A 14403-nucleotide genomic window follows, 5' to 3' on the forward strand; every position below is an offset into this window, starting at 1 on the left:
ACTTTTGTTTTAGTCGATTAACATTCTCATTGGGTGGTCACCAAGATGGTTCATCAAGTAACAACAAAGTCCCTTATTACATTTTTAAAAGATTCTTTTTCAACAGAATGTATTCCTGCTACCCTGGTTACTGATAATGGGGTACAATTGACGTCGTTGACGATGGCAGATTTTCTTTCTCGTCTCAACGTTGTTCATTTCAAAACCGCTCTGTACTCCATGTGCCAATGGCATGGTGGAGAGAGTCAATCACATAGTCAGAGTGTCTCCAATTGGCTGGCTTAAAGCGCTTGAATGTGAAGAATGCTATTCAGGATAGGCTATGGGCATACCATACTACTACCAATTCAGTCACTAATGTATCTCCATTCTCCGCATTGAAGTACAGAAAACCTAATACCAAACTATTTCCCATTTGGTTGAGTGGGGAAGACTGAGTTGGGCACGACTCGACCAGGTTAATAACAAAATTGCTCTACACTAAGCAAAATATAAGCGTTATTATGATGCCAAACAGGGTGACCGTCCTGAGCCTCTCAGGAGGGGTCGCTCCCCTCGCTGCTCCTTGCTCATCCTCACGTGGTATCGTAGCGCTTTGATTGCCACGCATTGCTCGCACTGCTATAATATTGTTTAGTCATATTAGCGCTCATTACCAGACTTGCTCGCACCGCCGAATATTGAGTCATAGTAGCGCTTATTGCCAGACTTGCTCGCACTGCTGGGTATTGAATCATCGTAGCGCTTTAGTGTCAGACCGTGATTTGTGATTTACTGTGCCATTATTGTTTGCTGTGCCACTCGCTTTGCCTGCTCTAATGATTGTTGCCTGACTGTGCTGCCCCAATCTCGTCCTGTTTCGCTGTTGGCGTGCTGCCATTTTGTTGTTTGTTGTGGTGCCTCCCAGTCCGGCTCTCCACCCCGCTCCCGCCTCCCAGCTGCTCCTCCCTCCCACAGAGAGTGTAGGCTTTACCCTTCTAGCTATAGCGCTGTGACCGTCCTGAGCCTCTCCGAAGCGGTCGCTCCCCTCGCTGCTCCCTGCTCATCCTTACGTGGTATCGTAGCGCTTTGATTGCCACGCATTGCTCGCACTGCTATAATATTGTCTAGTCATAGTAGCGCTCATTACCAGACTTGCTCGCACCGCCGAATATTGAGTCATAGTAGCGCTTATTGCCAGACTTGCTCGCACTGCTGGGTATTGAATCATCGTAGCGCTTTAGTGTCAGACCGTGATTTGTGATTTACTGTGCCATTATTGTTTGCTGTGCCACTAGCTTTGCCTGCTCTAATGATTGTTGCCTGACTGTGCTGCCCCAATCTCGTCCTGTTTCGCTGTTGGCATGCTGCCATTTTGTTGTTTTTTGTGGTGCGTCCCAGCCCGGCTCTTCACACCGCTCCCGCCTCCCAGCTGCTCCTCCCTCGCCCCACCTCCCTCCACTTTCCACTTATGACAGATGCATACGCGGGCAGCGGTCACGCGCAGCGGTCACGCCCCATGCGCGCCGAAGGTGCGCCAAAGGTAAGCCCGTCTACGCCCGTCCGTGCCTGGACCGCGCCCATACCTCCTGGCCCCCGCAAAACCCATTCCACCCGGATATCATACGCCGCCGCAACCCTCTTTGCCCTTAACCCCGACCGCACACCACAATGCTACCAAGCTGCCCCAGGACACACCCATGGACCCTTCACCTGCCACTCCTGCAAGTTCGTCTGCATCAGAACACACTCCAAATCCACAGAAGTCCAAACAGAGCTGCGACACTAACCACCTAAAGTGCATCCTGCTCAACACCCGCTCGGTTCACAGATACTCCATTGAACTCTGGAACCTACTCGACACTACATCTCCGGACGTCGCCTTCCTTAAAGAAACCTGGATGAACGCCTCATCAGCGCCCGACATCGCCATAGCCATCCCAGACGCCTACAAGATCATCCGAAAAGATCGCACCAACCAAACAGGAGGAGGCATCGCCATCGTCCATAAAAACACCATCCGCATCACGACCAGTTCCGACGATAACCTCGCAGCCGCCAAACACCTTCACTTCCAGATCCACACCGACCCCAAAACCACACTCAGAGGCACCCTCATCTACAGACCACCAGGACCCCGCACACAATTCTGCGAAGACATCACTGACTTCATCAGCCCACATGCCCTTCCCTCCGAGAACTACATTCTACTGGGAGACCTCAACTTCCACCTGGAAAAGAACAACGACAACACCACCACCACCCTCCTGGACAACCTCGCCAATCTCGGACTCAAACAACTTGTTGACACCCCCACCCACTCTGCCGGACACACGCTCGACCCATCTTCACCTCCAGCAAGCACATCTCCTTCGATCACACCACTGCTCTCCATTGGATGGACCACAGCTGCGTTCACTTAAACTATAAAAAGACCACGACCCACAACACCCAACAACCCATCCCTCGAAGAAACTGGAACAAAATCACCACCGACCAGCTTTTCACATCGCTTCACCAAAACCCTCCTGCCAAATCATCGGACCCAAACCAAGCAGCCACCAACCTCACACAATGGATCACCCACAGCGCCGACGAACTAGCACCCTTGAAAAACCATCTAATCAAGCAAGGTAGCAAAAAAGCACCCTGGTTCAACGATGACCTTAAGAAATCCAAGAAGCTCTGTCGCACGCTAGAGAAAGCCTGGAGAAAAAACCCAACCACTGACAACCTGGCCACCTTCAAGAACGCCACCCGCAAACACCACCAACTGATCCGATCCACCAAGAAATCAGCATTCAAGGATCGACTTGACAACAACACCCAAAACAGCAAGGAACTATTCAACATCGTCAAAGAATTTACCAACCCCACCGCCGGCACCAACGACATCACTCCCTCCCAAGACCTCTGCGACTCTCTATCCTCATTCTTCCACAACAAAATCGCCGACATACATAACAGCTTTCAAAACCAGTCCGAAGACCAGTCCACTCCACCCACCTCTGAACCAAAACTGCACTCTAACAACCTTTGCACCTGGAACCCAATCACCACCGAAGACACCATCCGCCTGATGAACTCCATCCACTCAGGATCGCCAACCGACCCATGTCCCCACCACATTTTCAACAAAGCAGACTCCATCATCGCACCCCATCTCCGCGATGTCATCAACTGTTCCCTCAACTCCGCTACCTTCCCGGAAAGCTGGAAACATGCCGAACTCAGCGCCCTTCTGAAGAAACCCACAGCAGACCCCACTGAACTTAAGAACTACCGCCCCATCTCGCTCCTCCCATTCCCTGCCAAAGTCATTGAGAAAGCCGTCAATAATCAGCTCGCCGCCTTCCTTGAATCCAACAAATCCCTCGACCCCTCACAGTCCGGCTTCCGAGCCAAACACAGCACCGAAACCGCCCTCATCGCAGCAACAGACAACATTCGAACTCTACTGGACAAGGAGAAACAGCTGCCCTCATCCTACTTGAACTCTCCGCAGCCTTCGACACAGTCTGTCATAGCACCCTCATACAACGCCTCAGCAACGTCGGAATACAAGGAAAAGCATTGGATTGGATCATCTCGTTCCTCGCCGGAAGAACCCAAAGAGTCCACCTCCCCCCTTTTATATCAGAGGCCACCGAAGTCATTTGCGGCTTACCACAAGGATCATCACTCAGTCCCACCCTCTTCTACGTATACATGAGTCCCCTCGCAACCATAGCGTGCCAACACAACCTCAACATCATCTCTTACGCAGACGACATCCAGCTGATCCTCTCCCTCACCAAAGACCCAAACACCGCCAAAACCAACCTACACGAAGGAATGAAAGAAGTAGCCGAGTGGATGAAGAACAGCCGTTTAAAACTAAACTCTGACAAAACAGAAGTCCTCATCCTAGGGTCATCCCCCTCTGCCTGGAACGACTCATGGTGGCCACCGACCCTGGGAACCGCACCCATACCTACGAATCACGCACGTAACCTGGGCTTAATCCTGGACTCCTCCCTCTCGATGACCAGACAAGCCAACGCCGTCTCATCATCATGCTTCAACATCCAACACATGCTCAAAAAAATCTTCTGTTGGATCCCCACCGAAACAAGAAAGACGGTCACCCACGCACTGGTCACCAGCCGACTGGATTACGGAAACACCCTTTACGCCGGAACCACAGCCAAACTACAGAAAAAACTCCAACGTATCCAAAACGCCTCAGCCAGACTTATATTGGACATCCCTCGACAAGCTCACATCTCCGTTCACCTGAAAGACCGCCATTGGCTCCCCGTCAACAAGAGAATAACGTTCCGTCTCCTCACCCACGCACACAAAGCCCTCTACGACCTAGGACCCGAATGCCTCAACACGCGACTGTCCTTCTACACCCCCTCCCGCCAACTACGATCGTCCAATCAAGCCCTCGCCGCAATTCCGCGCATCCATAGATCCACCATGGGAGGAAGATCCTTCTCCTACTTAGCGGCCAAGACCTGGAATTCTCTCCCCACCCACCTCCGCCTTACACAGAACTCCTTCAGAAAGCAACTAAAAACTTGGTTATTCGATAAGTAAAGCACCCCCCCCCCCCTCCCTCAAGCGCCTTGAGACACTCTGGGTGAGTAGTGCGCTATACAAATTTCTGAACTTGAACTACAAAATATCAACCTTGGAAAGCTGGTGACTGAGTGTATGTTAAAAACTTTTGTAGAGGAGGAATGGATTCTAAATATTTTGAACCCATGCCTATTGCAAACACAAAACAGAATGTTGCCATAATTGACAATGGGCAGAGCTAGAGCATTGACAGACAGGTAACACATTACCCTCCTACTTTACCCTTTATGGATGGCTCTCCTAACCAAGTTGATAGCAGAGCCCACGTAGGAACAACATCTAGTATGGATATCAAAGCCATGTATGGCACAAAGTTTACGTTGTGCACAAATGAGCAGGTGGTTTGGAGATTTCTTTTTCTGGTCATCCTTTAGTTCAAGTATGCTCTCCCTCTTTTGTAATCTGAGGGTCTATGCTCAAAATTGTCTTGTGTTATATGGGGACTCCTGTTTTTAAAAACTTTGGTGGGAAAATGTGTTGTAATATTGTTATCTTATAATGGTATGTTCCCACTCCCCTAGTGGAGAAGCGTGGCTCAGTGGTTAGAGGCGGCAGACCCGGAAGCTGAGATCAGCCGTGGACCAGGGTTCGTTTCCCCGCCTCGGCGGGTCTCGGGCTCAAAAAAAAAATTCCACGGACTCGATAATTCTCGTTCTGGTGCCTACTCAACTCACGGGGTCACACTCTGCGACTCTGGGCAATAGCTTGCTTAATCTCCACTACGGCCCCTCGCGGTGGGATGCCTGGCTTTCACCTTGTGGACACCCTGCCAGGGTATCTCACAGGGGAATACCAGGACGGGTTCCCTAAGCAAGCGCCGAGATGCCTACGGGTAGTCGTGCGCTATACAAGAGCGTAATCATTTCATTTCATTCCTTGTCCCCTTGGAACATTAGAATTTTCTGACAGTTGGACTGTGAGCTTGTCTTAGAATGTTGGTTGCTCAGCTGAGGCAAGACAGCTGATGTGTAGTGGAGCAGTGGAGACATTCAAAGAAGTATTTTCTTCAGGAACCTGCATCCTCTCTAATTGTAACAGAAATGTCGAAATATAGCATTATTAGTGGAAGATCTAACATTCTCATTGTCCGATCTGCATTTTTCCGATACTTGCTTTAACCATTTATCTAGCTTGCTAAATAACTACTCAGATACAACTCATTGCAACTGCAAAGCAGTTGACCCACTCTTTGGTATGCCTTACAACTCTTCCATGATGTTTGTTTGGTTGCCAGTAGGGACTGCTCCATTAGCCAAATCTTTTGTTATTTGGCTAGTGGAAAAGTCTCTCTCTAGTTGAAGGATGCAGGTGTTGACCCTTAAATGAAAAGTTCTCAGTCTGATCTAAGTAAATGCTTATAAGGCAACCTAGATCCTACTCAACCCAACCAAGCAATTGAATAAAAACAAAAAGTAGCCAAATCTCATGTCTATAAATTTGGGACTTACGGCACAACACGTTTACAGGTTAAATGTTATATCCACCATTTGGCTAGAGGGATTTAATCACATTGGTTATCGTTTTTCTTATTTTTAATAAATCTGCAGACCTCAGCCCGCTTTTATCTCATATTTAAACTTTTATTTTTATTTTTTTATTTCAGTTCCTTTTTCTTTTTTTTTTTTAATTACATACGTATAAGACCATGGTGATCATGGTTGTTCCACCACCCAACAACCCACCAGATATCTGCTTATTAACTGCGTACATCACATTCTGCTCCTATACTACATATTCTGGGCAACAGTATGGGCGCCTAGTTGACAGTAGCACTCCGGATTCCAAGGTGGTGCAAACAGGTTATCATAATCTGCACACTATAAAAAAAATAATTGTCTGTTCCTTTCTTTCCATAGAGTTCAGGCAGTGGCATGAACTGTTTTTTCTGAGGTTATATTCTGAAAATCCCTGTTTGGGATGTGTCCCTTCACTACTTTAAGAATTGAAGTAGCTGAAAGTGCTGTGATCACAGCAGTGTCCTCTTAAAAGATGTGGTAAGTAATCTAGCACATCTCTACCCTTAATGGGCTACCCATTAAAGAGAGAACCTGTTTTAGGTCCCAGCAAATCTGTCAAACACTCAATAAAAAAGGCCAGTCTTCACTCACAAAATAATTTTTTATACTGCAGAGTACCAAGAACTATCCTGTCATCTTTGGCGAACCTCCTATTTACACCCAAGCAAGTTCCACAAAAGTTTTTCTGGGAATGTATTCTTTTTTTAAACAGATTACTAAATTTAGGAATTATCTTCCATTAATACAGCTGAAAACCACTACTGGTTTCTTAGAACCATCTAAACATGTACATGATATACCCATAATTTAGGAAAGTGCCCCTTTTGGCATGGTTGCCCCAGTTCTTGCCTAATGTTGATGCACTTTGAGTGTGCCATGGGTTCCTTCCAACCAGGTACACCCTGGCCTATGTTCTTTCCCTAAACTGTACTGTTGCTAAACCCAATTGGCAACTCTCTGGCCACATGAAAGTCCCTTGTATTAGGTACCTTGAGTACCACGAGCACTGTGACCAGGTAAGGCCTCTAAGGGCTGCAGCACTTTTTGCGCCACCCTTAGAGGCCCTTTACCTTTACACACACACACACACACACTGCCATTGCAGGCTGCATGTTTTGGTGCAGAGCAAAGCGAAGAGTCGACAAGGCACACATCCCTGTGTGCCATTCCTGCAAACCACTGCCCTGGCATAGGTAAGCCAGCCCGCTAGCTGGGTGCACTATACCAGTGGTGAGGATACAGGTGCATGAGCCCTGCACCCCTACAGTGTCCAAGTCCATTCTTAGACATTATAAGTGCAATAAAGTCATAAAGACTATATGGTCTGAGAGTTGGTCATTACGAACTCCACACCACCATAATGGCTTTACTGAAATTTGGGAAGTTTGATATCAAACGTCTCAGCACATTAAACCCACACTGATGCCAGTGTGGAATTTAATGAAAAATGCACTCAGAGGGTATCTTAGAGATGGCCCCTGAAAAACGACCTAACTCTACATGTTTCTGGACCCCTGGGTCGAGAGCCTGTTGCTCTAGGGGTCCTGAAACAAAGCACATCCTGGGTCGAGGTGCAAGCTCCCTCCCCGAGGATGGGCAGATTCCACGAAGGGGAAGCTTCAAAGGCTTGCCGTCTTTGTAAGCGGCCTCAGCCATTTTCTGCTCCCAGCAACTGGCCCCCACCGGTTCTGACCCCACTTTGGGAGGGAGAATCATAGGGAAAACCAAGTTAGGAGGAGAGGTGTGCCCACCTTTGCCAACCCCGCCCCTCAGGTGGGGGAGGCAAGGTGAAGCACAACGTTCTGTCACCCCCATCTTGAATATGGGGGGACCTAGCCAACCAGAGTGAAGCTTATGCCCCACTCCCAATGAAGGGTGGCATAATGGGGGGTGCACCCACCCCAAGGAAGTGACCCATTGGTCCCAACCTTTAGCTACCTGAAACGCCCCTAAATTTAGTATTTGGGGGCAACCCTGAAACTTGCCTCCTCAAACAAGAAGATACAAGAAGAAGAAGGCCCGAAGAATCTGTGCTGAAAGAAGAAGAGGAGGACACCAACTGACTTAGCCCCAGCCCTACCGGCCTGTCCCAACCATGACCTGCTCCAGTGAAATCCTGGTGTGTCCTGCAGCCAGCAGCCACCCAGAACCTGGAGGACCTGCCGTGCCAAACCAGACTTTGTCTCCCGTGAGCACCTTATTTGCTCACCAACAGACTCTGGCTCCGGGCAAATTCGCGAGTCTGCACCACTCTACACCCAACGCCCACGACCCCCGAGTTAGAGTGGCCCAACACCACGAAGTCATCTGCCCGGCGATCCTGACCTCGGATCTGGTGATCCCTTGCCTACCTCAAGTCTCCAGCCGACTCTAGCAGCTCCTTTCTGGAGGATGCCCCCTGACTGGAGCCGGTAAGAAAAACCCAACGCCAAAAGTGACCCCTGCACCCGAAGCCCCACTGTCTTGGGTGGCCCAACTAACGTTGTCCCAGCATCCCTCAACATCCCAACTTACTTCTCCAACTGGTGGTAAACTCCAAAATATCTTTGTCCTCGAACCTGCAGTGTTTGTTGCAACCGGAGAATCCCCATTAAAAACAAAAGGGCACCCAATGCCAGAACAGCACCCAGCTGCCCCTGTGCTGCTTTGGGTGCACCTAGTGTGCTAAATCGGATCCCCTTTGCCCTGAGCTTAAGTCCAGAAGCTTTGCTCCCACAACCTTGTGGTCTGCTTGTGAGCAGCCATCAACCGAAGGCCCCCTATCCCCATTGGCTAACATTGGGTTTCAGCACTCTGCACCCAGCCGCCCTTGTGCCGCTGAGGGTGCTTGATTAGTGCATCCTTGACCCTGGGGGAACCCTTGTTCTAACCCCAGAAACTCAACTCCCACAACAAAGTACTTAACTTAAAATTGAGAACTTTATTTACTCCCATAGGATTGCATTGACTGCTTTTCTGTAAAAAGTTCTAAGTGTGGAGTTGGAAATTCAATGAAAAATCATTCAAGTGTATTGGGATATCAAATTGCATTACTTACCTTTATCCAAGAAATGTCCCAGTGAGTAAGAAAAGTAATCTGAAAAGGAACTAAAATAGTAACTGTAACGCTATTACAATAGTAACTGAAAAGGCATTTTCACTATTGACTCCTCTGTAAACAAACATATTGCATCCTACACCATTTAAACTGTGTTCAACTGCATTATTCTTGCATTACTTCACCTATCTGCACCAGGCCTGTCTTGGTTCCAGAAATAAAATACAACTAAATAATATTTTTATACAAACAAATTGGTTTGAGATTGGTCTTTGAGTGTGTGACATAATTTCATGCATGAGTGTGTACAATTCATGCTTAACACTACAATCTGATAAAGCCTTACTGCTCGCCCACACTACCACAAATAAAGAGTAAGGTATTATCTACTTTTACCTCTCCCTACCTTTGGCGATCCACTGGACTATGTGCACACTTTACCTTACTTTGGTATCGTATATACAGAGCCAGCTTCCTACACATACCCTATATTATGACTATTTCTTAACGGTTGGTTGAATCCACTACTTTAAATGCATGTTAGTGAGTAAATAAAATAACTCCTATATTCAGAGAAAATGTTTCATTCACCCAACCGAACTTTAACCCACAGTTGGCACAAAAACAACATTATTTTACTCAAGTCCTTCTGTCACCACCCCTGTGCTCTGGCGAGAGTTAACTTATTCTGCCTTTTTCTTTGATTACAGTTTCTACAAAATGTTATTTCTAGACATTACTGTATTGTGATTCGTGAACAGTATTGTGATGTACAGATTGCGATTGTTTGAAAGCCATGTTTTTAGCATCCGGCATCTTTTTGCGCTGTGACTTTGGTGACACCTGGAAGTGTCCTATACCCAGTCTAACAATATCTTTATCAATCACAACAATCACATTTACAACTTTGTTGAATGTGTTACTCAGTTCAAGTTAGTCTCTTGGCGAGTTTTTTATGTACCAAGGAGTCTCATGTGTAAAACTTATATATACAAAATTGTGAAGTTTAGAGTAATTTTGGAAAATTCATGTTGCACGAAATTCATGAAACACACACATTTCACCAGCTTAAATAAAAACTCTCCCAGGCTTGCATAACATCAGATACTAGTGAAATTGCATGTCCCACTGCTCTTTAGCCAGCCTAGCTCATGTGAAAGAAGAAAAGTTCACAACACAAGAACGGAACTTCTACCTTTTAGTGTGTAGGAGGACACTAGTAGAAGTATAGCATTAGTACTGAGAAGTGAGTAGGGAAGTGCCAACATGAAACACATCATAGCATGTTGGGTCATCGTGGCAACATTTTAACCAAATATATTTATGCTTGTGTTAAATTCACACTGTTCATAATCATTTCTATAGATGTGTGTACCACTGTGAAATAAAAAAAAACCAACTGTTGAGATTCCTTTCAATTTGTCTTGATTCATCGGTGACAAAACTATTATATAACCTCATGTTGGTGCTTGCAAGCTTCTTCATATTTAGTGTCAAGTGTTAATATGTTATACTTGTTGCTTTACTTTCAGTGACCTGGATGACTTGTTAGAGGAAGATTTGCTATCTGGCAATAAGGTAAGCACAAAAGAGCCTTTAGGATTGGTTACTTGTTGCTTTTGGGGATCTATGTTATGGTCTTTGGAAGAATCTAGAAAGTTTTTCTTAATCGAAGTGACATTCCTTAGTCCCAGCAACACAGCTTACATTTTTCAAAATAATATGAGTAAGGTTTTTGTGTCTGAATATAGACTGCTTTATAGGTCTCATAGATCTCATTTCAGTACATATTGGGAGGGCGGTGGATATTTTGGATCAGGCCTTACCGCAACTAAAATAGTACACAGTTTGAGTCATGACATATTCAATTTTGTGATTTGTTAGTTTATAGCAGTGAGGGAGTCCATCTGCAGGATTACAGCTGGTGTGATTCATGGCACACTAGCAGAAGCAGAGGAATCTCTTGCAGCCAGGCAAAGAGCTTGACTCACTAGTTAAGTGTATCTTCTGTGCTATCATGCAAAAATATAACGTTTATTGCAAAAATCATTGACACAGGGCAATTGTCAGGAGCTGCATAACAATAGCAATTTAATACTTGTTAATTGGTATTTAATAAGACCATACCAAATTGTTAGTATGTGTCACTGCATCTGGTCTTAATATTAAAATCGTGTCAAATACATATTTGGTTTAAATTAACTCACATTGTTATTGATACTTCAAGAACTCTGGGTTATCGAAGTGCCTTCCCTCTCTGAGACTTGATGGAAAATGTCCATTCTAGCAGTCAACTTGTTTACCATCAAAAGAAGGTTATCTGCTGTTGTATTCCCTTTTTGATGTTTTTCTCCTCTTGTAACAGATATTTAATAACTTAAGGGTAGAGCTTTAAACGAGTGCAGCTGCGTTGCTCCTCTAAAGTAGCAGTTTAGCCTGTGTTGCTACTCTGCTCCTACCTTTGTCTTCCAGCTTTCCCACAGCTACATATCAGGCTGATCGACGTTGCCATAGAATTACAGCACTGGCAGAATGATTTGAGGGTCATCTTGGGTTTGAATTGATGTGGTCCATTTGTTTACAGGCTTGTACACACCCCATGCAGGAAAAGAGTAACATGTGTGCAAAATTGCCTAGGCAGTCAAGGAAATACAATAAAGCTAAACAAGTGGGAAACCAAATCAAGGACAATTGAAAAAGTGTATGGGTAATAAAAAACTCGCTATGTTTTAATAAACACACAATTACAGTTCATTAATCAACACATACAGTGTACAATAAAGATTAAAATTAAACAGCTGAATGCTAAAAAAATTCACAGAGAGAAAATTACATTAAAAACAATGACCATATCAGTTTATAACAAGAACACCAAACAAGGGGTGTCCATAAATCAATAATACAGTACTCGAAAAGAGTAACATACCTGTGCTGACAGTCGGGTTGATATCCCCCCTAAACCCCCTTCCAAGCCGTTTTTTGGCTTTTTGGGGTAGTACTAGTTTGGGCCCCTGTAACGTTTTGGCCACATGAGATATCCTTTTCTTCCAACATCATGGGGATTCTATAGGTACCCAGAATTTGTGGATTCCCCTGCAGGGGACCCAGAAATTATCCAAAATATAGCTAAATTTTTTGGGGGGGAGAAAAGGGCTACAGATGAAAGCGTCTGTTTTTTTTCTCTGCACATGCTATCAACAAAGGGGTTGTGGTGCTGAAATCACAATTTCCCCCGCTTTCAGGGACAGGCAGACTTTTGTCAGAAAACCTAAATTCTTTACACCGTTCTGGCATTTTTCTGGGACATAGCCTATTTTTGTTATTTTCTGTACTTTCAGCCTTCTTCCAGTTAATGGTAAAAATGGGTATGAAAGCAATAATGGATCCTGGAAAGCTATACTGTTATATCTATGCCTTTAAGGGTAACATTCTTATACATTTTAGAAAAATAGGCAAAATTTAGAATACAGCAAGGGGTCGTTTGTGTAGATCTTCAAGGTGTCTTTACAGAAACTAACAGTTGAATATAGGAAAAATGAAAATTAGTTAAAGAAAACAGCCATTTGTGTCAACGTTTTCACCTGTAACTTCTAATTATGACAGCTGTTTGAAAGCAATATACTGTTACATACGCTGGACCTTTCTGGTTGTGGGGATATATAGGACTTGTAGGTTCACCAAGAACCGGACGAACCCAGAGCCAATAACTGAGCAGTGTCTTGTAATGGTTTTTTATTATGTACCGGGTATATAGCAATTAATTTGGGAAAATATATACATGGAAAAATCGGTATGAAAGACACCTATGGAAAGGGGCGTGGCTACGCACGCAACGGGAATGGCCGCCTTGGAGTGGAGCTCCGCGCCAGGCCTGCCTTCCCGGGGCATTTATCCGATAAATCGCCGCCCGCGGACGGCGAAAATAATTGGCGCTACCACCGGACATCTCCGCCGACCTCCCGGCCAACTTTGCAGAAAATCGGCGCACCCGAAGCGCACCGGAGGATTCGCTGTGCCGCTGCCGCCTTCCTTGCTCCCAAACTCGGGAGGCGCGCGGGACAGACCGGGGCTTCAGTCGGGGGTGCAGGCCCAGAGATCGGCCCGGCAGGCGCGAAGGCCGCGAGACGCTGGGAAGGCCACGGACTCGGACTGCAGCACCAGACCTGCTCTGCACAGAGGCTCTACCGGCGATCCACTACACACCCAGGTACCACGCTGGCGGTGCGGCCTCGCGGAGCTGAGCGACGCCGCCCTGCCCAATGCGACCGAGCGGCGGCCGGTGCGGCCCGACTCACCGGCCACAGGAACACACCGCAGCCCAGACACCTCGCTCCCTTGTGGGGAAAGCACCGGCAACGAGGCAAGACAACCACGGAGGCCCGTGTCAAGGGCCGCCGCGACGGCGCCGGTCTACCCAGCGACGAGTTGTATGGAGCGCGCCCACGTGGCGGCCAGTGCCGGTGAGACCGTGAAATTACCCTCGGCCCAACCCCTGGAGCGCCTGCGAGGCCGCACACGCCTTGGGAGCGACGCTGAGACCCCCATGGCCTGCCGGGGTGTTTAACCCTCCACAACGCGACGCACGCTTGCCCTCTACCACGCACCGGCCCGATCATACCAACCCGCCAAGCACAAGACGCCACGGACCACCACCGGAGGGCGCGCCACCACGGGGGCCACACACACTATACGGCACACGCCTGTCCGGTGGTCGGACTGCCGACTACACGAACCGGCCCTCGGAAGACGACGTGAGCTGCTCGGCTAGGCCCGAGGCAGTGACGCAGATGTCTAACGGGCCCAAAACGAGAACTGGCACCAGCAACGCTAACCAGAGGGCCAAGATGGATAAAACCGGGAAACACACCGACTCGGACCAGATGGCGACCAAGCTGGACACTATGCTAGCGGCGATGGAAAGACTTGAGGAGTCGCTAAGCCTAACCCGCACCTCCCTGGCCACCAAAATCGACAGCGTGGTCATCGATCTCACGCACCTGAGAGCGGATCACAAAAAACTGGCGGAGCGCACCGCCACCTTGGAAGACTCGCTACAGACACTTCAGCCCCATGCGGACCAGTCGCATAAACACATCCAGGACTTGTTGAACAGGGTGGAGTTCTTGGAAGACAGGGCTGAAGACGCGGAAGGTAGGACCCGCAGAAACAACGTGCGCTTGGTCGGAGTTCCGGAGAAATGGGAAGGGAGATCCCCAGAAATACACATGGAGCGGTGGCTACAAG

General features: G+C 47.3%; 1 protein-coding gene across 4 annotated transcripts in view; it reads left to right on the forward strand.

Moving 5' to 3' along the window:
- The window catches only part of RBM33 (RNA binding motif protein 33), a 667388-nt gene that overhangs the window by 155166 nt on the left and 497819 nt on the right, over nt 1-14403 (forward strand). For all 4 annotated transcript variants that reach the window (XR_013601648.1, XR_013601647.1, XM_078663257.1 and 1 more), the window contains exon 3: nt 10692-10737. Coding sequence is in view for 2 of the 4 variants with exons in the window: in XM_078663257.1 (XP_078519383.1) it covers nt 10692-10737 (46 nt within the window). In the remaining 2 variants the exon portion in view is untranslated. The remainder of the gene's footprint in view (nt 1-10691; nt 10738-14403) is intronic.

This window comes from Lissotriton helveticus, chromosome 10 (assembly GCF_964261635.1).
Source record: "Lissotriton helveticus chromosome 10, aLisHel1.1, whole genome shotgun sequence".
In the NCBI taxonomy this organism is placed as follows: domain Eukaryota; kingdom Metazoa; phylum Chordata; class Amphibia; order Caudata; family Salamandridae; genus Lissotriton; species Lissotriton helveticus.